This window comes from Protopterus annectens, chromosome 1.part0 (genome assembly GCF_019279795.1).
Source record: "Protopterus annectens isolate FY-2018-M chromosome 1.part0, PAN1.0, whole genome shotgun sequence".
In the NCBI taxonomy this organism is placed as follows: Eukaryota; Metazoa; Chordata; order Ceratodontiformes; family Protopteridae; genus Protopterus; species Protopterus annectens.
In genome coordinates this window covers 827,330,048-827,354,526 of record NC_056725.1, presented here as the reverse complement: position 1 = coordinate 827,354,526, position 24,479 = coordinate 827,330,048, and the positions used below count along the sequence as shown (strand labels likewise).

General features: G+C 43.3%; 1 protein-coding gene across 2 annotated transcripts in view; it reads left to right on the top strand.

The window, feature by feature from the left end:
* Positions 1–24,479, top strand: part of LOC122794866 (CCR4-Not complex 3'-5'-exoribonuclease subunit Ccr4-like) — a 123,162-nt gene that overhangs the window by 75,299 nt on the left and 23,384 nt on the right. For both annotated transcript variants that reach the window (XM_044063476.1, XM_044063468.1), the window contains exon 3: positions 6,187–6,372. In XM_044063476.1, coding sequence (XP_043919411.1) covers positions 6,187–6,372 — 186 coding nt within the window. The remainder of the gene's footprint in view (positions 1–6,186; positions 6,373–24,479) is intronic.

Below are 24,479 nucleotides of genomic sequence, written 5' to 3'. Positions count from 1 at the left end.
TGAGGCCATTGTTTATTTCAAGGCCTAAAGTTTTGTCCCTATCCCAGCTTCTCTGTGTGTGCATGCTTTAAATACAGTTATTTAGCCTCATTTTACTTGAGCTGTCAAGTGTGGTGTGTGTTTAGTTTTTCAGATACTTTTAGCTTATAAGGTTTCTTGTACTAAACTAATATAGTTTGTGTGCGTTGGTTATTTACTGTTCTGTAAACTAGTTTTGAACCCCTTCCCTGAGTCGGCTCATTTAAGTTGGACAGCAGCTCAGCCCATATAGAGGGCTTTTTTCCTGTGTAGTGTGCTGTTAATTACAAAAAAAAAAAGAGGTTATTTGTTGTTTTCTGTTCCTAGCTAAATAGCTCGTTTAAATTAGAGGGCACTTTAGTCTGTAGACAGTAGTAGAGAGTTATTGTTTCTAAATATTACTGGTGTTGTTAAGCTGTATTGTTTTGTCTTGGTAATATGCCTAAACAATTAAAAGGCACTAAACCCTCTTGGTTTAAGAAATGTTCTAAGTGCTCTCAGAAAATGTCTTTGACTGATTGATGGCCAGTACTGACTGTGTTTACTGTCTTGAAACAGTACACTTGCAAGAGTCTTGCTCTATATGCCACTCATTTAGTTCGAGGGTTTTCCTCGAAAGGAAAAAATAAGCTGATACTGGATTGTTGAAGAGTTATTTTTCAGAAGCCTTAGGAGAAGGTCAGAGTGCTTCAAAGCAAACCCCTTCCACTCCTCCTAAATCTGGAAAATCAAGTAAAAGATCTTAATCTACCTCATTGGACCAATCTGAACCTTCTAGTAAAGTACCAAAAATGTCTTCATCGGGCCCAAAAAACCATCGAAGTCAGCTCTTCCTTTTTCGGAACCATTGGTATTGCAGACTTGGTGCCGGTCCCCTGTCCTGAAGCCGGTTTCTACAGCTTTAAGATCACCGATGTTACAAAGATCAAGATCTCCTGCCCCCTCTTCTGGATCCTCCAGAAGTTTGTTAGAAGATTATGTGGATCGTGTGGTGCGGAAGCTTTTTATTTATTTATTTATTTATTTATTTATTTATTCATTTTTAAGTACACCGGCGCTAGCCAAATTTTTGTCTGAGCCGACCCAGAGGGTTTGAGAACTGAGAGGACCCTCCCCATCACAATTGATTCCTCCTCTGACCTGCCTCTGAGCCAGAATGCATGGAGCTGATCATAGTGGAACCATCAGAACAGAGACCTGTTCCAGGATCTTCGGCTCCAAATTCTTCACTGCTGTCTGAGCTCTGAGTCTAGGAGCCGACGCTGTCTGGTCCGGTCTGGGGTGGACAGTCGGATCTGATAGCTGTCTGATCTCAACTTGCCTCTCAGGGCCTCAGCATGGATGAACTTGGTGCCTACATAGGCCTTGGAGCCAACCCCCTCGGTGCCGGGGAAGCCTTCTAGTTCTGCGAAACCGGGAGCTTCCTCAGATCATGGGCGGGGGGCTTTTGAAGTGATGAGAGCGCTGTTCCCACGTGCAACCCTACTCTAATCCAGTTATTCCTCCACGAAAGGCACCGGTGTCTGTCTCACCACAACGATTCCACATAGATGTAGAGACCCAAGGCCTCAGGATCCCCCAGTGGGTGAGCCACTGTCTTCCGAAACCTCTCCAGAATGTCCTTCTGAAGAGGTCTCTCTTAAGAGTTGTTATGCAAGAGGAAGCATCTGGACTTCCCAGAGGAGTCTATCACAGCTGACACAGACCTTGATGAGTCAGAAGGATCCCCACGGTCACCCTCTGAGGATGTCTTCTTTGCAGACATCCTAGAAATTCTTAAGCAGAGAGGCGGCTGGAAGCCCATCAGCCCCTCTGGTGAGTCTGTCTACCTGAAGGATTTGGGTCTCACTCTTCCACCACTTGGGTGTCTCCGCCTTTTGATGAACTTATGGATTTAGTTTATCAAAAGGTGTGAGAGTCTCTGTGGAGCCTGTCCACCGGAGGCCAAATAAATTCATCACATCACCCAAGGATAAAACCTTCCTTACAAAAGGTGTCCCAGTAGATGCTATGGTGGTGGCGATGGCCACCATGGAGGAGTTGTCCGAGACATCTCTGTCACGTACGATGGACAGGTACGGAAATTGCATGTTTTCTTTAGCAACCTTTATGCTTAGGTTCTTTTATTATTTTACAGACTTTACCAGGTTGCAAAGAGGTCTCCTGAAGGAGCTAGGACCTGCTCTCCAGGGTTCAGTAGCTGCGGGGGTATCGGATAAAGTGTTCTCCCAGCTCTCCACCTTAAATTCAGTAGTAGCCTCATCCATGGGGCTTATTTCTTATGCAGCTGATGGAGCGAGTAAGGCAGCAAGTTCAGGAATTTCCCTTGGGAGACATTTCCTGATGCACTTGTGTAACTTTGCGGAACCCTTTAAGTCTTCCTTTGTTAATGCCCCCTTCAATGGTTCGTCCTTCTTTGGGCCTAAGGTCAAAGACACACTAACCAGGTGTGAACAGGAAGGAAAAACTCTCTCTGCCATCGAGTCCACTTTTCCATACCTTCTAGGGCTTATCCAAAAGGTCAAAAGGGAGGAAAGATGTTGCTTCGAAAATCCCAGAGTTTTTCAAGACACGTGGTGAGTCTTCCCCCAGGGGCAGAGACGGAAGCAATAATGGAAGACACCGGATACACAGCAGAGGGGGCCCACAGAACCAGGGTGACAGGGAATCCTTCTTTAGTAAGCCATTTCAGCACTCCTGACAGGAGGCTCGTCTGTCCTTCTCTGGAAGCAGTCAGGGGTCGCTTATCCTTGTGCCCAGACACCTGGCTAAAAATAACAAAAGACAAATGGGTACAAAGCATCATATCCAGAGGTTACTCCATACACTTTTCCTTTCCCACCCCACGCATAAAAAAACATTCCGGATGTTCCACCCAGTCGTAGGAAACAAGCAACCCTAGAAATACAGAAGTTGCTAGAAAAAAAGAGCCCATCCAGCTGGTCCCCGCAAACCAAATAGGATCTGGGACTCTAGGTTTTTTCGAGTTTCAAAAAAACCGGGGGACTGGAGATGCATACTGGATCTCAGCAGATTGAACAAATCTGTAACAGAGACAAAGTTCCGGATGGTAACACTGCAGTCAAACTTCCCTTTCTGGGAAAAGACAATTGGATGTGCTGTATAGACTTCAGGAGGGAGGCATACTACCATATAAAGATGGACAGGTCCTCTGCGCTTTCAGCTGGGAGCCAGTCATTACCAGTTTCGAGCTTTGCCCTTTGCTCTCATTACAGCCCAGAGTGTTACCAAATGTATGGCAGTAGTTACGGCTCACCTGAGACATCTAGTATTCAGAGTGTTTCCATATCTAGATGACTGGCTCCTAACTGCCACTACCAAGCATCTACTAAGAGAAGCAAGAGACACCACTCTACTCTGCTCCCATTTAGGGATCACAATAAACTATGAAAAATCTACCTTATTGCCATCTCAACATGTCATTTTTATAGGTGCAGATCTAGATACTACAAAAGTGATGGTAAAGCTTCTCCCAGAAAGAGTGCAAGTCTTGCAGCAACAGGTTATAGTCCTTATTTTCAAAAGGAAGATTCAAGCAAGAACAGTTGTAAAAGTACTAGGCATCATGGCAGCCGTGATAAACGTAATTCCATTAGCACAGCTGCACATTAGAATTTTATTACAGTGGCTATTACAGTGGCTGCTGTTCACTCAGTGGTCCATGCAGGAACTTCTGATGCCGCATCAAATCATATTAAACAGAATCTTGCAGGAGCGACTGTCGTTAGTGGCTACACTCCAACCAAGTGACCTTAGGTCAACCCTTTGTTCTTCCACAACCATTAGCCACAATGACCATGGATGCTTCCCAGATACGTTGGGAGGGGGGGGGGACATTATCAGGGAAGGACAGTCCAAGGCACTTGGCAGGATCACGAGGCCCACTTGCATATCAATGTCCTAGAGATGAGAGTAGTGCTTCTTGCATTGCAGGCATTCCAAGACTCTCTCTCACTAGGAATGATTGCTATCCAAATGGACAATGTCAGTGGTAATGTATATAAACAAACGAGGAGGAACCAGATCTTACCCCCTTTGTCGAGAGGCCCTGAGAGCATGGCAGTGGGCCACGTCCTCCCAATGTTTTCTGGTAGCAGCGCACGTCCCCGGGGAAATCCAGTGTGATAGCAGACAAACTCAGCAGGGCAATACTGATGCCTCATAAGTGGTCCCTGAAAAAAACATAGCAGAAATGATTTTCCGAAAATGGGGGCCAGCCTTGCTGCGACCTTTTTGCCATGTCCATGAATGCCAAATGCAGTCACTACTTTGCCCTAATCCCCCCTCTGGGGAGTCCCCAAGGGATGCACTTGTACATGATTGCCCCTCGGGTCTCCACTACACCTTTCCTCCTTTTCCGTTGATACCCAAAGTTCTTCAGAAAGCCAGCACACTGGGAAGGACATTAATACTTGTCGCCCCATACTGGCCTTGTCAAATCTGGTTCCCCTTCTTGTGGCCTCATCTTCAGGAGGAGCCCTGGATTCCAGGCCCAGTTCTGGATCTTCTGACTCGCCCGTCAGGAAGGCTTCATCCATCTGTTTAAACCCTCAAGTTGATAGCATGGCTGCTCAGATTCCAAATGTAGCCAGGCTACCTGACCTTTCACCTTCAGTGCAACATATCTTGATTTCTTCTAACAAAACTTTTACGAGAAGATTATATCTCAACAAATGGAAAAGATTTTCCTCCTGTGCTTCGGAAACTCATCTTGACCCTTTCTCTGCACCTATATCCTCCATACTGGAATTTTTAGTGAAGCTTTTTCAGGAGGGGGCAGCTGCAGCTACTATTTGAGTTCAACTAGCTGCAATCTTGAATTTCCATTTTGGAGAAGGGAGTACAAATATGTCCCACAGACTTTGCAAAGCTTTCTTGAGAGGTACTAACCTGTTAAAAACCACCTCTATCTCCATGGAACCTAAATTTTGTATTATCCCGTATAATCCTTCCCCCCCATTTGAGCTCATATCATCCTGTGACCTAAAGTTTGTAACCTGGAAGACGTTTTACTTAGTAACAATCACTTCAGCTAGGTGAGTTGCGGAGCTACAAGTGTTGTCTGTCAAACCTCCCTATATACTATTCCATAAGGACAGAGTCTCACTTTGTACGAATGTGTCCTTTCTACCAAAGGTATGCTCAGAATCAAACTTAAACAAGTCCATAGACTTACCATTTTTTTCTCCAAGTATGGAAATATGGCAGACTATATGTTACACCAACTAAATGTACACAGACAATTAAGTTTCTGCTTACACAGAACAAGGAACTTTAGCAAGACTGACCAACTGTTTGTATCCTTTTTCAGACTGCAAGAAAGGTGCTCCTGTTGCTAAATCCACTCTGTCCAGGTGGTTGTCAGATTGCATTGCATTCACCTACTAGTCCGTAAACAAACAGTTTCCAGGCAAAATAAGAGCTCATTCTACCAGGGCTATTCTTCCTTTTGTACAAAACTGCCAGTTGATACCATTTGTGTTGCAGCAATATGGGCAAGCCCTCATACCTTTATCACCAGGGATAGGGCCTCTTTTGGGTCCACTATTCTGAAGAATGCTGTCCCATGAGCCACCCAAGAAAGATAGTGCTAGGGACAATGTCCCACCAGTACAAGAACGAAGGTGAGACAGACAACATCACATAAGGAAGTTATGTACTCACCATAATGTTCCATGTGAGTTGTCCATGTTGCCTTCATTCTTGCGTCCCACCCTCCTGCCCCCAGCCTTTGCCTCCTGGAGGATCGAGAGGTTACTATTTGGCATCTAATATTCTCTGACCCTCTTCTTGGCTTGTAAATAATACTATATTTTATATATGCATTTTAGTATCCCAGCAAACAATATCTGGGGAATTCCAAAAAGCATCATGGGATAGGGAGTAAGCCACGAGCTTGTTGGAGACCTCAAGCTTTTGTAAACGGCAGAGTCAGAACAGAGGGTTGGTTCCAAACCCACCACTACAGAATGAAGGCGAGATGGACACTCACATGGAACGTTATGGTGAATACATAACTTCTTTTTACTAGTATTTTAATAACTGTAAATAGTTTTACTGTTCTGTTTGTAAAGTATATGTTTGTGTTTTTCTTTCTTGATAATGTTGGCTACAACTTAACATATGTGTGTTTTATTTAATTTCCAGATAGCATTGGCTACTCAGGAGTTATCACGGCATAAAAATGGCCATGACCAGTCTTATATGCTTTGTGGTGATTTTAATGCGACCCCTGAAATGCCAGGTTATCAGTTCATACAAAGAGGGTATCTTGACGAAGAATACAGTAGAAAAATGCAGCTGACTCCAAAACTGGACTTGTCCTTCGGATCTGTATGTATTACTTTTTTGTTTATTTAAAATTCTGTCTGTTAAGTGTTCTTTTTTCTTTATTATGTATTACAAATTTTACTTGTTTCATTTGATTTTTTTTTTCATCAAAATTTGTTTGAGAACAGTCAGGCCACTCTCCCGATATTTCTGGCAGTAAAATTCCCTTTTCATGCAGTACTTTTTTCTTTCTGTTGTAGTAAAACTTTGAGGTGATACTGATTTTTTTTGTTCAGTTTCATTAAAAAAGAAAGGAAATTTTCTTGTAGTAGTTGCTCAGCGGTCTCCAATGCACGAGTGCTATAAAATAGCATGATCAGATTTATCCCTTGAATGTGGTTCTCATTTATCCCTTGAATGTGGTTCTCACCAATGACTTTTGGTCAGTGTCCACCCTCGCCTCCTTTGGATAGGAAGTCCCATTACATTTACTCCTGTACTTATGATGGGACACATACTCTGAAACCAAAAAAATAGGCTCACTCTTGGAATCATTTTTCTTTTACGATATTTAACCATGAACATACTGTTCTGTATTCTAGTGAATGACTGACTGTTTTCTTGTTTTCATCATTTCCCAAGATATGCACTTGGGAGTGTGCCAAAAATACAGGAGAAACAGAACTCAACAGTATTCTGGGTGTTTTCATTTAATTGTTTTCATTTCTGAATCAGAAGTTTTGAATCTGCCTGAAGCATTTGCCTAAGGAACTTGTTTCTAATAACTTGATGTTTGCCCAACCTTGGGGTTAGAGGGTTGTTTTTCCCTTTATCTAAAGTGATGTTAACTTGGAATTCGGGGCTGGAGGAAAAGCACAACCTCCACACGTTTGCGTGTGTGTGCGTCTTTGTTGGGGGGGGGGGGCTTTCTTCCCTGCAAAAAATGATTGTGTGGTTTTCAGGGTAATTTTTGGCAAGATCCATTTTAATTTAGGTGAGCTTCATATCAGTTTATAGAATGCTGATAACCCCATTAAGCCATATTCTGTAGAAATACAACTGTGCAGCTAAAATCAGAAAACTGCATCCATTAATGCAACATTAATCTGCTGTAAGAGCTGAGCACATCACAGAGTTGATTTGTTTCTAACAAGTAAGCATGCTGAGACTTGAGTTGCAGTAGATGGTTTTATAGGACACAGATAATGAAAACCTAACTGTGGTATTAGTAACATGGATTATAATTGAGTCCAGTGCTGGGTAGTAAAATTAAATTAAACAAATTTTGGAAGTTACGTACATCATCACTAACATTAATGTATTATGACTACTTTCAGTAAATATTCAGAAATTAAGGCTGCTGCACGTGACATTCCACAGCAAATGTGTGAATGAGTTTAAGGATATCAGGCTAGTAATGTACTTGTACATTGCTAATTAAAAAAAAAATCCAGTGAAAACTTAGTTTAGACATTTAAATTTGGGTTTCTTCAGATATTGTCTGGAAAGTGAAGTGGCAAATTGCAGGAATGGTTGACAAACATGATTTTAGCAAAAAGGAAACTAATCTATTCACCCTAAGATTCCATTGCAAATAGACAACCCAGTCTGACTTGCCTGCTGAGCAAAGTAAAATGAAACAAATATGAATTAAAAGCGCATGTGTGTTATTTAATGCTAAATCTGCATAAATGTAGACTACATTTTAATTTTGATTGTTTTACTGATGTATTGTTATTCGTTTGTGTTAGAAATCCGTTTCATTTGTTTTTATTATAAACTATATAGTGACTAAAAAGGTCCAGAGAACCAGTAACTTAATTTTGATTGTTTTACTGATGTATTGTTTTTCGTTTGTGTTAGAAATCCGTTTCATTTGTTTTTATTATAAACTATATAGTGACTAAAAAGGTCCAGAGAACCAGTAACTTGCTTAGTTAACAATAACTGAATAAGTAACCATCTCCCCACTTGTTAAGTATGAAAATAGTTGGCATGCAAAGGATAGATTATATCTTCATTTCTTGTTGTTACATGCTTTATTATTTTCTCATTTTTGTCGGCAAACTACTATTGTACAGCTTTCTAGCTGTAAAGTGCAAGTGTATATTGCTTACTTATAAGTAAATTGTTTTCATGAAACTGAAAATTGGCTTCAGCCCCTCTATCCATCTGTGAAAGCAGAAAGACAACACCATAACTGTAGTGCAGTACCATTACTGTCTTAGAGTAAGACTCTAGTGGTACTCATTTCAGTTCAGGATTGATAACAAACCTCTTCCACCTTATTTGCTACACTGATAGTTACCAAGCATCCCACTGGAGGTGAAAAATGTTAAGCTGTAAAAAAGTAAGTAATATGGACAATATGCAGGTCCAAGTGCAGTAAAGAAGTGTTGTAGCTTTTTACAATCTTGTGGCTGTTGTTCATTTACTCATAACTTCACTCTGGTATGCCAAGAATGAGGACCTTTGTAGCTTGTTGCCATCATTGCTAGCTGCATTAGTCTCTTGGCTGGCTGGAAATATTTGCACACTTTCTCCTTATGTGCTGTGCTAGATCCCCCAGTGCTTACAGATTACAGAGAGCACAGCTGACAACCCACAAGTGCATGGGTCTGCACACAAGTCTAAGTGTAGCAGCACCATAGTTCTAGGGCAGAAGTCCAATGGAACTATTGGCTTCTGCACTAACCTCGGAAAGCTTGATAGGATGTCCAAATGACAGCTTCCTCTTGCCAAGAGTGGACGAGTTGATTTGCGAGGTTAGGATATGCTAGATTCCTCTGACCGCCATTAACAAAGGGCTGTTGGTAAATCCCATTAACAGATGAGATCAAAGAATAAACTACTTTTGACGCCTGAAGGTCTGTTCAGCACTGAGTTACCCCATTTGCCCTTCATGGGCTGTTAAATACATTTCAGGTCCTAATGAGCCTGGTATTTAAGCCCGATAACTTGTACGCATTATATTTGGATGATGGCATAATTCATTCACAAGATTGGGTCTTGTACCTGCCCAAGGGTCATCCTGCTTTAGAGACACTTTTAAAACCAGTCTCACAGTAAACATCTCCTGTAAAGTGAATGTGGGATGACTGATACTACATATTTGGGATACGTAATAGGCAGAGGTGCTATTAAACCTCAAAGGTGAGAAAAAAGTGAAGCGGCACAAAATTGTTAATCCTAGACAAAGAAGCAAGTGAGGGCCTTTCTAGGCCTAGTAGGATATTCTAGGAAATTTGTACTACAGTTCTAAATCTCCTGTCCCCTTTACTAATCTTACTAAGGGAAAAATGTCCATCAAAGTCTCCTGCTGCTTTGCAGCATTTAAAGGCCATCTTATGACATGAGCCTGTCTGGGCATCTCTTGTCTAATTTAAGCCTTTTATAGTGTATACTGATTAATCGGAAGTTAGCTTGGGTGCTGTGCTTTCCCAGAGAAGAGGTGAATAACAAACTTCTATGTTTAGGTAGAATGCAGAACCGCTCTGAAACCAGGTATTCAACCATTGCATATGAATGCTGGGTATTAAATGGACTCCAGACTCCCTACAGTACTCACGTTGGGAAGAAAATTTACCCTTCTAACTGACCATACACCATTACATTGGCTCCATAAGCAGGAAGAGGGCAATGTCAAGTTTTGACAGTGAGCCATTCCTCCACCCTTTCCAGTTGAAAATGCAGCATCTCCCTAGTGTCAACCACCTCAGTGTGGTTGATCTGTCAGTGTCCTATAGACAATCCACAGGACCTGAAACCACTGGTTTCAAGCTGAGGGGGTTCAAGTTTAAAGTGCTGGTTTCCGCATGCAAGGGGTATAAACTGTGTAATTTGTATGTATATAACCTTGTGTTTGAACATTTGTGGTGTTCCCCTGTGGGGGAGATGGATACCTTGGATTTACTTTTGTTATGGGAAATAGCTCTCAGGCGCACACCTCATTATATTTTAATATAGTCAGAAAGAAAGGGGTTCCAAATTAGTCTGGGTGGATAATGAACAGACTGGAGACCAGAGTATTGGCTCTGCATGGAATCAAACCGTAGGAGCTGGTTTGCAGGAGGAGAGTCTTTTGATCCTTGTTTCTGACCTGTGAACAGCGATTTTATTTCTGTAAGGCCATTATTCAGCACCAGAGGTACTAATAACCTTTTAACCAAAGACTGCCTAAGCGTATCTGGCATTGTAAAGAGAGTCCCTGTGTGAGTGGGTCAGAAACCCACATATTTTGTTTAGTCCGTCATCTGCAAGGAGTTTATGTTGTAAAGACTGATATTCTTTTATTTTCCTGTTGGAAAACACCAGACAATACTTTTTGTTTTCTATTAACAAAAGCCATTTTATCACTAAGAATGTATCGAGAACATCATTTTCTACAACATGTATTTCAGAAGTAGGAGGGACTGGCCTAGTCACCTTTTGGACTTTTGGGCTTGTACCCAGTTTGAGGCTTATGTAGGTAAGCTGATTCAGTTATCTCCAGTGCTTGGAAAGGATAGATTTATCATGGAAATAATCCTTATAGGAATGGATGAGGGATTAGATGTGCTGAATGTTATAATGTGTGTAGTTGTTGAATATAATTCTGTTGCTGAGTAAAAAGTTAATAACCAAGAGTTGAAAGACACAGAATTTGTCAAAAGTGGAGGCGCTTAGTTGATATCTTAACTGGCAAGTAATGTGATAGCCTTACTTTAGAGGGGAGGAAGAGCAGCAGTTTTTAAACAAGTAGTTGTCATGGTTCCAATATGTAGATTGCCTAGATGTAGGGGATGGGTAGTCACTCCACCAAAATGGGTAAAATACGTGGTTGGAAATGGAGAACTGATTGAAGGTCAGCAGAGATCTCGTCCTTGGGTAGTGAGATGAAATGCTTACAAAAAGTTATAAATGGAATGTTATGCTTGCCTTCATGCTTAGTGTATAAGATAACTTGAAGATTTTTGCCAGAGGCTGGTATATATTTTATTTTCATTTATTTATTTTATTTCTTTAATAAAAGTTTGAATAAAAAAATAAACATATGTATATGCATAGTGTATGTGTATTTCAGGAGTAAAGCCTGGACTGTAATAAATGGGGTACAGCATTAAATGGTAAGGAGCTAGCTACAAACAGCAGCATGTCATGTTGTGTATTTTATGGGTCCATAGGTTCATAACTAGGCTAACTGCCCTGAAAAGGCCATTTTAAGCTTAGCTGTGTTATCCCATTAGACTTTCAGAATACCCTTGCCATGATTTTTATTTCTATACTTCCTATTTGTAAATTAATATTTCTGGGGTCATACCACTGAATATCGAAGGAGGACCCTGTTGCAGGATAAGGCATTTAGGTAACGCCTCTGTCTATTAGAAGCACAGTGGGCAGTCCAGGGATAATTTCCTTATTCCCAGTCATTAATCTGAGTTGTGTATGAACAGGGATGAGCTTTGTCTTACCTGGATGGAGAATATGTTCAAACAGGTGGCATCCTCTGGGATACATGCCTGTCCCTTTAAACCATTCTGTTTATGTTGCAGAAGAGGTTACGTCACCGGGTTGGATCTTTCTGATGACACTTGATTTGCAGATGTGCAGTAGATCCATTAGTACTGGGTCAGAGGGAGCCTTGTAGACGAGGCATTGATCATCACTTAGTAGTCTGTAAGAGACCAAGTATAACGATAGAACTTTGAGGCGATCCACGTAGGTCATGTGGTAGTCCCTGTACTCTTTGCAAGGAACCTGTGTGGAAGTTCTGGTTGTTTCATATGTCCGGACAGGTACATACGAAAAGGGGCATTATATTCCATGATGGTCCTGATGAGGGGCCGAGTACAGTGAGACAATGACATCTCTGGACTAAGATGCCATCCGTTTACTTATAAGTTGTGACTTCTTCATACCAGTAGACAGATGTTGGTGAAATGCTAGGTCATCGTCTCTGTATGTTTCTAAGTCTCTGACTACTGGATGGATTCTTAGAGGTTTATTGTCAGTGTGGTAGTTTCCCAGGGCATTCAGTTTCCCAAAGGATACAGTAATGTACAATTTGGCATTTAGCTTTAGTCTGTGACTCAGACACCAGTTATTTGTTTTTTTTTTTTTGTATTTTTTTTCTTTTTTTGAGTGAGTGTCTGTCCCCAGCTTGCAGTAATCCACAGACTCGGTCTGATGTTTGGTTGGACCACTGACTGAGAAGTAGATGCCGAACAGAAGTCATCCCAGCGCCATACTCTGTAGAACTCCACTAGTGACTGGTCTATTTGTGGCGGTAGCTTCCCCTATCTCGACTTCCTGTGTCCTGCCTGTGAGCCAATTGACAATCTAATGGGTGACATAGGGGTTTATTCTTAATGTAGTAAGCGTTTTTACCATGCCAAAGTCTGGTGTTGTCAAACCTTGGCTAGGTCTAGGTAGGTGGTGTGTACCATCCTGCCTTCATCTACTGCTTTGGTAACTCTCTTTTGAAAAATCCAATAGATTGAGTATGACCTGCATTTGATGAAACTAAACTGGGATGAGTCCAGTGTATGGAGGTTTCCTGTCTCCTTCCTGATTAACTCCATAAGTCTTTGTATGGCTTTAAATATGGTTCTGGTTGGACCTATGGGTCTGTATTTAACTGGGACGGTGGGTGGCTTCCCTTGTGCAGGGATATGACTGTTACTGTCTCCCAATCTCTTGGTACAAAGCCAGTTTGGAGGCTGAGGTTGAACAATTTGTTAGGGGCATAGAGAAGTCGTGCTTCATTCTATTCAGAATACATCCAGCGATGATAATAGATGCACTGTTTTAGCTTTTGAGAAAACTTCCAGGACTTAGTCTTGTGTGATAGCTGGTGGCATATGGGTTTCTAATATTTCTTGTGAAATATTTATGGGTGAGAGTGAAGTTGTAGCTGAATTTATTGGCCAGCAGGCTTGCTGTATCTGCTTCAGTGTAGGTGGTCTCATTCACAATCAGTTTGGCTCACTGCTGTATAGTGCTTTTGAGATTACAGACATGGCTAAAGAAGACCTTGTAGGTGTTCTTCATGTTTCTCTGTTGCAGTCCTGACAGTTTGGATATCCTGCTGTAAAAACTCTTGGCCGGCCCGACTATGAGAAACTTATTTTGCCTCCCAGGCTGGTGGACGCCTTAACCGACGTCAGTATGCTTGGGTATAAAGGGAGCCAGTCTGTGTCATCACTTCAGTCTTTTCTTGCCGCTGAAGCTCGAAACAAATTTTGAATGTGTCGCTTGGTCCGCACCACATTGTTGTCGGAAAGATAACTACCCCATTGGAGAACTCCTTTCTTCTCTGATTCATGTCAGATAAAGTTAATAATTGTCTCTGCTGTAATGAACAAATTCCACACAGAGACTTCTATACGCTTTGTGTAACTTGCTTATGCCCAGAGCACAATGTCCCAAAAACAGTCGTTTCTGTGCTAGGTTTAACACTTGAACTGTTGTGTAGAGTACAGTTTTTAGCTCATTTTCTCAGGCAGAAATCTGTGCAGTCATGTACTATGGCATCCACCGGTCATCCTGAGCTCGATTTACATAAGTGCAAAAAAAGATAAGAAACAAAAGCCTAGGTACACAGATGGCACTCACTCGCCCCTTGCTGAGGAAGGTGAGGCACCTTCACAGTCCCCTTCGACCTTTGATTCAGTGACCCTGGCCTCTGTCGAGCCATTTGGAGACTGATATGCCTTCATTCCCTTCAGCTTCTACAGCTCATATCTTCAGCTAATCGGTTGGGTCTAAGACCACTCAACAGGCCACAGCTTCCGATGAGCGATTGCTGACTAGAGACTTTTCACAGCCTAGGCTCATTCCAGTGCATCTTCAATCTAAAGAGTCAGGCCCCAAGGTGTCGGACGCTCCTAGGCCTAAGGCCAAACCCACTCCAAAGAAAGGCATTGTGGCATGACCTTCACCTAGCCCTATGGGCTCCCAGTTTCAGGGAACTCAACAAGGTTTAATCCAGTTGGCTGAAGACCTTATTAACATTGTAAGGTCCAGACAAACTTTTGGGGATATTACCCCAGGGAAAAGAGAGACCCCTCCTCCCGAATACCACCATGATCCTCTGCATTCAGAAGAAGTCTTATTTGGAGGACTCTGCATCTGAAGAAGGCCCCGCTTGCACCTCATATGAGGAATCTGATTCAGAGGAAAATCTCCCCTCTGCCTCCCTGCTTGAAGGCCTCACTTTTGGAGAGACTCTTCATGCTATGAGATAACATTTTCAGTGGGAAGCACAAGAATACCCACAGGCCAAAAAGAGAGGGAGTTCTTTGATCTCCCTGAGCACAAACCACTGGCAATCCCACCTGTTCTGGAAGTGAAGATGTTTTTCAGGGTGCTTCCTTAAATTCTGACTTGCTCCCTCCTGCACCCAGAAAGCCTGACCGGTTTCTACAGGTTCCAGGACTCTCATATATATTTGTTCAAAAACCCAACTGCTGACGCTGAAGTGGTCACCCCAGGCTCTAAGGGGTCTATGGCCAGTACCTCTAGAAAACCTTTACCTACTGACAAAGTAGGGCTCTTGATAGATTTGGAAAGAAAGTGTACGCTTTGGCTACCCTTACTATAAGGGCCCTCAACTGTCAGTTTCATGTGATCAAATATCAGCAAACCATTCTTGATCAACTAAAACAAAGGCTCTCTGGTCTAGAGGATAAAAGCCTTTCTAAGGAACTTTTTAGATCTGTGTAATTCCAGTTTTCAAGTGGCTAAACATTCCCAACACTGCTGGTATGATGCCATGGAAGCCTCCTGCAGGGCAGCTGTCGGTGACACAGTGATCAGGGGATATGCTTTGTTTAGAGAGCAACCCCTCTCTGACCAGGTGAGAGCTAATTTCCTGGATGCTCACCTTGACAAAGAATTCCTTTTGGGGCTAAAGCTGATGCAGTCCTCAAAGATGGCAAACAAAGCAAAATCCATACAAACTGTGAAGGACTTTCCCCTGGTTTGGCAGGAATTTTTCAGCCAAACGTTGGTCCTTTTCCACACAATCTAGAAGCAAACCGCAAAAACCTCAGAGGAACAGAACCTCCAGACATACACCATAGCAACAAAGATCTAGGCAGTGGACTTCAGAGTCTCACAGACAAGGGAGTTCTAGGACACCTACCCTTGCCAGAGAGCAGTTATGAGACTCTGCTTCCTTCCCCCCTCTTTATATGTTACCAGTGTTACAAAAACACTTTCAAAAGAGCCCTTAAGATTCTCAGGATACCCAGGTGTAGCCCAAAACCAAAAACACTCAGGCTCTTGAACAAATTCAAAATCTGATGTTAATCTTCTTCCCATTCATCACTGATGGGGGCTCGGAACTGAGTCTAATACCAAGCTAGCGTACACCAAAAACTCTCGAGCTAAGATGCTACCCACAATTGTATTGTAGCTGTATTGAATATGTCTGATAAAGGTACTTTGGGGTTGAAACATTGCACTTCCTGCAATGGAAAACTCCCCAACAGCGACTTACATGATGATTGTTTCTATTGTCTGGGGGCTTCCCCACTTGTCTGTGAAACCTCCTTGTCAGATTTGTATAAGTTTCAGTCAGCGGAGGCTAAATGAAAGGAAAAATAAGCTTATTTTGAAAAGCCTACTATCTTTATCTTTCTCAAAGGCCCTTTCTGTGTCGGAGGTCTCAACTCCTCCATCAAAGGACAAGAAACGTCCTCATTCTGATCCCTCTTCACCAGCTGGTGATAAAGGCAAGTTCCACGAGCATAAGGCTCACAAGTGTTCTACAGAGCATAAGATCGCTCTCTCGGCTCCGACCATTTAGGTTCCAAGCTCAGCTCCAGTGGCCTCTGTGGACATTACTATGACTTCCACATTGGCGACGCCTTCAGCACCGACGTCTACAGTACCAAGTGTGGTAACTTCGACTTCAGCATTGTCTTCCATAACCTCGGCACTGACCTCGCCCCTCAGCGCACCGAAGTTGGTCCCGACTATCTCCTCAGAGCCAATAATGACTTCCACTCCAGCTATTTCTTTGGCTCAGAGTCCTTTCTCAGCACCATTAGTGCCCCTACTACCTGTCTCCAAGTTGGGAATCTTCAGTGCCGACATTTCCTACGTCATGGACCCAGTACTCCCTGTCATTGGAACATTTTCAGGCCAAGCTTATAGCCTTTTTTTGGACAGACCTGACTCCCCTTCCGAGTGTCCCACCAGAAGTCTATCTGAATTGGATGTGGTGCGCCTGTTCGATCAGCTGTACAGCCAGAGGGATTACAGATTTTCCAAAAACCCATCCCACTTCGGGTTTCGGGTGTATTGCCCTCATGGCTCCTACTTATTCTCCTCCCTTGGATCCTTTGGTTCCGAGGCCCATAGTTCGGACGTCCCTGATGGGGAACCCTTTCCTCTGCACCAACAGTGACACTCTCTGAGGTTTCAAGGCCCCCCCTTTGGGTTTCGGTTCCTTCGGAACCATCTCTTCCTCAGTCTCATGGTTGGGGGGATGGGACCCTTGGTTCCCAGTACGGTTCCAAGTTTTTTATCGGTTCCGTCTTCAGATCCGGGGGAGGCACCCGTCCCGATCTTGCCTGAGGCTCCATCCTTGGGAGCTGTCCCTGACCTCGGCTCTGGGCTCCCATTCCTCTTCAGGCAGACTGGCTTTTTGGGTGATGGAGAGAGGGTGCTTGCTTCTGGAAGAGCTCCTTCTACGTCGGATCTTCCCTCCGCTCCCTCTGAGCTACAGCTATCATGGGCCCACCTCCCCAAGGCACCGAGCACAAGCTTCAGGAAACCCCTGTCCAGGGTAATCTCCCTTCCAAGTCCTCTTCAGACGTTCCCACTGAAGAACCCCCTCTGAAGGGGTGTAAGAGGAAACACCTGGACTCCCAGGAGGAGTCCTTCACTGAGGATACCCTCACTGAGGATATGGATTACAATGATGGGGAAGGGTCCCCACAGTCACCCCCTGATAATGTCTCCTTTGGAGATATCCTGGAAATATTGAAGCAGAGGGGTGACTGGAAGCCCTCCAATCCTTCCTTGTAGGAGTCCGTCTTCCTGCAGGCTTTCCGCTCTCGGTCTTCTACTTCTTGGGTGACCCACCTGCCAATGAGTTAGTCCAGCTCATCATGAAGCATGTGTGGAAGAATCCTGATTCCGTTGAGACCATTCCCTGGAGACTGGACAAGATTCTTTCCCCACCAGAGGAACAGCCCCATTGGTCTAGAGGCTTACCAGTAGATGCTATGGTGGTGGCAGCGGCCACAAAAAAGGACCTTTTGGAAGACAGTCCTACTATCCACTCACCCAACAGACAGTCCTGGGCGGTGGACAGATTAGGGAAGCGAGTCTTTGTTCCAACGACCTTTACAATCTGGTCTCTGAATTACTTGGCACATTTTACGAGGCTCCAAAGGGATCTCATCTCCGAACTCTCTGGAGCCCTCGCGGGTCAAGTTTCTGATGGGGCAAGCAACAAAGTTGCTTCTCAGCTTGCATCGAGTCTCTCTCCAACTCGTCCATGAGGTTGCTGTCCCACGCAACCGAAGGGGTGGCTAGAGCTGCGGGTGCAGGAGTAGTTGTGAGATGCCATGCCTGGATGTGCATTTGTGACCTCGCGGACTCAGTCTTCCTTCTTGAACGCCCCTATCGAACAGTCCGCTTTGTTCAGTTCTAAAGCGAAAGACACACTAGCCAGGTGCTAACAAGATGGAAAGACCTTGTCTGCCGTTGGCCTACAATTTTCCAAACCTCAGTGCTCTTTCTCCAGGAACCAGAGGAGTGGAAAGATATGGTACAAAAAATCTCAAGGCCCTTTCGGCAATGCACGTGGTGAGGATTCCCACAGAGGCAGAGGGGGTTCCAATAGTGGAAGATGCCCCTTTAGGGGCAGAGCGGGGTCCCCGAAACCAAGACTCCAGGCATTCTTTCTCCGGACGACCTCATCCGTGCTCCTGAAGTACTGCCTGATTGCTTTCCTCTGGAAGCAGTTTGGGCTCGTTTTTCTCTACACCAAACTGTCTGGCACTCTATTACAAATGATCGGTGGGTGCAGAGAATTTCCAGAGGCTATTACATCCCTCTAATATCTTCCCCAAGACCTTCAAAATGCCTTCCCGATGTTTCACCTAGTCAAAGGGAAGAGGTGGCTTCAGAGATAAGAAAGCTGTGTCAAAAACGAGTCATCCAACCAGTCCCCCCATACCAGTGCAGATCTGGTTTCTACTAGAGATTCTTTTTGGTGCCAAAAAAGACCGGGGACATGAGACCCATTTTGGACCTCAGCCAACTAAACAAATCAGTGCTTCAAACCAAATTCCGCATGGTCACAATACAATCCAGTCTCCCTTTTCTTCGGGAGGATGTGTGGATGTGCTCAATAGATCTCTGGGATGCGTATTACCACATCAAAATGGACAAACGCTCCAGAAGTCTCCTTCCCTTCCGGCTGGGAGCCAATCATTACCAATTCAGAGCCCTGCCATTCGGTCTCTCGATGGCCCCCAATGTGTTCACAAAATGTCTAGCAGTGGTAACAGCTCATCTAAGACTTCAGGGATTCCAGGTGTTCCATATTTAGATGATTGGCTCCTTTTCGCCCCCACCAAGCACCTACTGATCATGGCCCTCTGCTAGCACTGGCGGAGTTTCTAGGCATCACAGTACACTGGGAGAAATCTAATCTTCATCCTACCCAGCAATTGGAATTTATAGGAGCAGTATTCAATACTCAAAACAAGCCAGGTCTCTCTCCCACCTCACAGACTTCAGAGGTTAAGATTACAAGTACGAGTGATACTCTTGTCAAATGAAGGTGTCAGCAAGGGAAGTTTATAGGTTCTGGGGTCTATGGTGGCAGCCATCCCGATTGTTCCCCTGGCAAGATTGCATATGAGACTGTTACAATGGCTCCTTTTGTCCCAGTGGGTGTCCAATCTTCATCTTCTATAACTCACAGATCCTCATCACCAATTCCTGCAAGCAAGATCTTTGGTGAATGAGAGCAGACGAAACACTTCCAGACTCCTCAACCCAGCACCACGGTGACCACGGACGCTTCCCTGATAGGGTGAGGGTGGCCATTTTCAGGGAAAGATAGTCCAAGGCACGTGGTCCAGCTTGGAGGCCAACTTGTATATCAACGCCCTGGAGTTGAGAGTGGTGCTGTTGGTGTTGCAGGCTCTTCATCCGCTCCTTCCATCGGGAACGATTGCAATCCAGTCAGACAATGTCTGTAGTCTGGTACATAAACAAGGAGGGACCAAATCCTACCCCTGGTGTCAAGAGGCCATGAGAATTTGGTGTTTGGTGATAGCTTCCATCTGCTTTTTTATAGCAATGCATATCCTGGGGAGCTCCAACATGATTGCAGACAGGCTGAGCAGATGCATCCTCCTTCCAGTGGTCTCTCAACCCAAACGTGACTGCAGAAATTCAGCCATTGGGGCCAGCCTTGCTGCGATCACGATATTATTCTGGCCTCCCATAAACCATCCACCAGGAAACTTGGTCTAATAATCGGATGATAGACCCTTTTTCGGCTCCTACAGCTGTCCTACTTCAATACCTTTCCAAGTTGTTTGACAATGGAACATCAGAATCTACTATTAGAGTGTACTTAGCAGCTATCTCCAGTTTTCATAACTGCTCAGATGGTGTTCCTCTCATCTCCATCTGCCTTTCCAAGACGTTTCTTAAGGGAGTTTTCCATAGCAGACCACCATATCAGGCAGCCTGTAGCGACATGGAATCTCTCTCTCTGGTATTACAGTCTCTCTCTCTCTCTCTCTACCCCCTTTTGAGCCTGCTGCAACATGTGACCTTAAATTCCTATCATGGAAATCTCTCTCTTTGGTAGCGGTCACATCAGCCGGATGGGATATCTGAGTTACAAGCCTTGTGCATCAAGAGCCCATATCTAATCTTCCATAAAGACAGAGTATCTCTTCATACTAATCCATCTTTTCTCCCCAAAGTGGTGTCTGACTTCTCTGTTAACCAGTCCATTGAACTCCCTGTGTTTTTTTCCAAATTATTCCATCAAGGGAAAAATACTGTCTGCATTCATTGGATGTACATAGACAAACTACGTTTCTACTGGACAGGACTAAATCTTTCTGCAAGTTGGAACTTCTCTCCTTTTCTGGTCCAAAAATGAGATGTGCTGTATCAAAAGTCACTTTATCACAATGGCTCAGAGATTGTTACCTTTTCATACTCCTTGGCGAATTAATCTGAATCTAAACCTTTTCATATCAAAGTTCATTCAACTAGAGCCATCACAACTTCTTTTGCTTTTTGCTCCAGGGCTTCCATGGATGACACTTGCGCAGCAGCCATTTGGGCTAAAGCCCATACTTTCATCAAACATTACAAACTGGATTTGGTCTCCAGGGGAAGAGTGGCCTTCAGCTCAGTGGTTCTCAGGAATGTCCTTCCATAGGGGCCACCCAGGTTTTCAAGTAGCTTGGGATTCTGTCCCATCAGTGATGAATGGGAAGAAGATTAACAACCTACATCCACCCCCTGGACAGAGTCACCTTTTTTGACAGCACAAATGGTGCATAACAGCCAGAGAATTCCTCAGAGCTCTGGGGTACATGGCATCTTGTATCCTCATGGTACCAGTAGCGCTACACACAAGGAAGCTTCAGTGGTATCTAAAGAATGTGTGGTGCCAGAACACTCGGTCCCTGGACACCAAAATACACCTGATACCTTGCCTTAAGCAAGAGCTGAAGTGGTGGGTACAGAGTTGCACCCAGAATCGGGGCTTGCCCTTCAAAATCTCTCCTCAGGGGCAAACCCTCACCACAGATGCCTCCGACATTGCATGGGGGGCCCATACCCAACATCTGCAAACCCACCAGTTATGGGATTCCCAGACCAAGAGGAGCATAAATTTCACCACCTTCCATAAAGTCAAGGTCTCCCTTGGGGCTAGCCCTTCCTTTATGTCTAAGGTGGTAACCAGTGTGTCTTTGAATCAAGCTATCTATCTTCTTTCCAAATCCTCAGAACAGGGGAGAAAGATTACTGCACTCCTTGTATGTGGATAGAATGTTACGTTTCTACGTCAACAGGGCAAAATCCTTAAGGAAATCTGATCAATTGCTCATAACCTTTGGCTCCAGATCTGAAGGAAAACCAGCTTCTAAACAGACCATTTCCAAGTGGATTTCACACTGCATTTCTTTCTGCTACAGCCATCATGGCAAAAAAAAAAAAAAAACTGATTTGGTTAAATCTCACTCTGCCAGGGCCAGAGCTACTTCTACAGCTTTCCTTAATGAGGTCCCCACCAAAGACAATCTGTACTTGGTCTTCTGTGGGTGCTGTCACAAAACACTACCACTTGCCAGCTCTCTCAAAATTCAGAGCAGGTTTTGCCTCTGCAGTCCTGCAGTTGATCTTCTCCTCTCCTTGATCTCTGTCCACCCACAGTTGAGCTTTGGGAATCTTCCCAACTGTTAGGACTGCAACAGTGAAACATGACATTTACCATAAATGTAGATGCTAGAGTGTATTCAGTGTTGCAGCCTTCATTCCCTCCCTCCTACCCCCTTGGCCTACCAGGTAGGCCTAGAATCTCCAAATGTGACGACCTTGGACACTTTCCCAGGCTACCCTGGGTTAAATGCCCCCTTTCCTTGTTCACCTATGCTTGACTCTGGGCTCCTCCTGCATGGGACCAGGAAAATACTGAAGAGATGACACAGGCTGGCTCCCTTTATACCTGAGCATACTGCCATCGGTTAAAACGTCTACCAGCCTGGGAGGCGAAGTAAGTTTCTCAGTTAGGCCAGCTGAGAGCTTTCATGGCAGGAAAATCCCAACTATCGGGACTGCTACAGTGAATACACTTTAACATCTATATTTATGGTAAGTGGTACATAGCTGTACTTTAGCCTTGGCCTGTGTGGCTATTTTTGCCTCATTCTTAATACACAGCTCAGGTAGGCTAGTTATACTTCTGTGCTATAGTCCTGATATCCTGATTAAAAAAAAAAAAAATTCTATCGTAACTGTTTCATCCATGCATGTACACTCGTTCCTCTTTACCATATTTACCTCATTAGAACTTAATCATTGGGCAACAGTAACAAGTTAAACGTCAACAGCTTAGCTAAACAAATATTAGCTCCATAATCATTCCATAACTAGCTAAGACTCTGTTCCCGTCTGTGTACTCAAAGCTCGTGCCACACTGTAAAATATAGATCATTATACTAAAACCTTAACATCATAAACAGAATAAAACACTGCAGTTTTTTTAAATATTTGAACCAAAAAGAGCAGACTATATTTACATACTGAAATGTCATCTCGGGCAGTATCCCTTCCAGTGACATGTCCCTAAGCTATAGGGGGAAAAAAACATCTGGGTATATGGAGTCCCATGTAAAGTGAAAATCTTTATCTGCATGTTACAGAAAGATTCTTCCACCTGGTGTATTGCATTTTAAAGTCTGAGACTAGAGCAGTTGTTATATATCAAGTGAAACTGCATGTCATCACCTGTCAGGGCACTTGCACACCAGTTACCCCTCTGGTATCTTAGTACAGTTTGGGTACTAATGGTCCAATATTCCACCTTTAACAAATAAACATTTACAGTGGTTTATATAAACATGCAGACTTAATGGAGAAAACATAAAATATGCACAGTTCCTGTCATTACATAGTTTCTAGATCTTTCCTTCTTTTTTGTTATCTAACTCTATCCCAGATGATTATTCTGTGCAGATGAATTGCACTTTAGTCTTCTCTCCTTCTGCAGGCTTCTTCCATTTCCATCTACAGAAACACCCTTGCTTCTTGAAATTGTCTAGACTGTTCTCAGTCACAAGTGAGGATGAAGCAGATGGGCATGGGTGGAGTGAAGGAAACCAGAAAGATCATAAACATTATTGCTGCAGTGCACACAGGCTTTTAATAGTGCTAATTGTTGAATGATTTCAATTCTGGATATTAGAAGCTGCAGGTATGACAAATTAGTATTGACAGAGGTTGTACATGGTAGATGACTGAACTATTGTCAAGAACTACTTAGAATTCCACACACACATTTTGAGTAATGCACTAGGAACCCCCTTGAAGTCTTTTTTGCTTTCTCCCTGGGCCTTCTCTGAAAGTGCACTTTGCCAATTTGGACTTCTACAAATACAGTTTGACTGTGAAAGTATAAATACCCATCTGTTTTCCCCTCTCTCTTTGGAACAAAGATGATGATATTAAAGGATTTGTATTTCTACAAAAAAAACAAAAAAAAACTTCCAAGTTAGTTGAAACGTTTTTTATCACCTGCTTATACTTATGGTGTGTGCACTAGTTATTGTATAGCAGCATCAACTTTTTGTAGGGCTAGTGTTAACTTGCATTGCCTGTTTATCAAGCCGTAATTCAACCTACAGAAGCCATCAAAGCTCACTTCTGCAAGGCTAGGGAAGGACCTTTTCCCCCAATTCAAGACCCATGTTACCACTCATTCCTTTGGTTCACTTGAACAAAATTCAATTTTTTGAGCTCCAACTCGATGATGCTGTAGCTTGACCCTAATAGTTCGTTTTTATATAAGCAATTGGTTGTATGCTGCTGTACAAGTTAAATAGTCTTGCTTTTTAGACTACATACTACAGCTGTTGTGAGAGAAGAGTTCATTTCACGTGTGAGGTGCTTAGACCTACTTTATTGATGGTGAATGCCCTAAATATTTGATTGTGAGCAAATAAAAACTAATGACACACTAATGTATTTCAGCTTGTTTCATTTAAGGTCACAGTAACCTAACCAAGCCGCCAGATCATGGACCATTTACATGTGGTTGCATGAGATCAGGAGTCAGTCAGTGTAATTGCCAGGTTTAGTGCCCACCAATTATAATCGCTTCATTGATCATATATTTTGTGGATGCCTTATTGTGATCAGATATATCAATAAATAGATAATGGGCACAGTAATTATTTTGCATCAAGTAAGTTGAAAAGTATGTGATAAACACTGAAGTAACTTTACTCCTGCACTGTTCTTTGAATTAATTTATTGTTGTTGGCTTCAACTTTGGGCCATACCTCAATAAAACACGGTACGGTACTGGCCACAGTAATAAATTTGTATAGAAATACAACATTTCAGTATGATGATTAATTATGATATGTTTGTATTAAGAAATTGTTGGTTTACTGACAAATGCTATCACT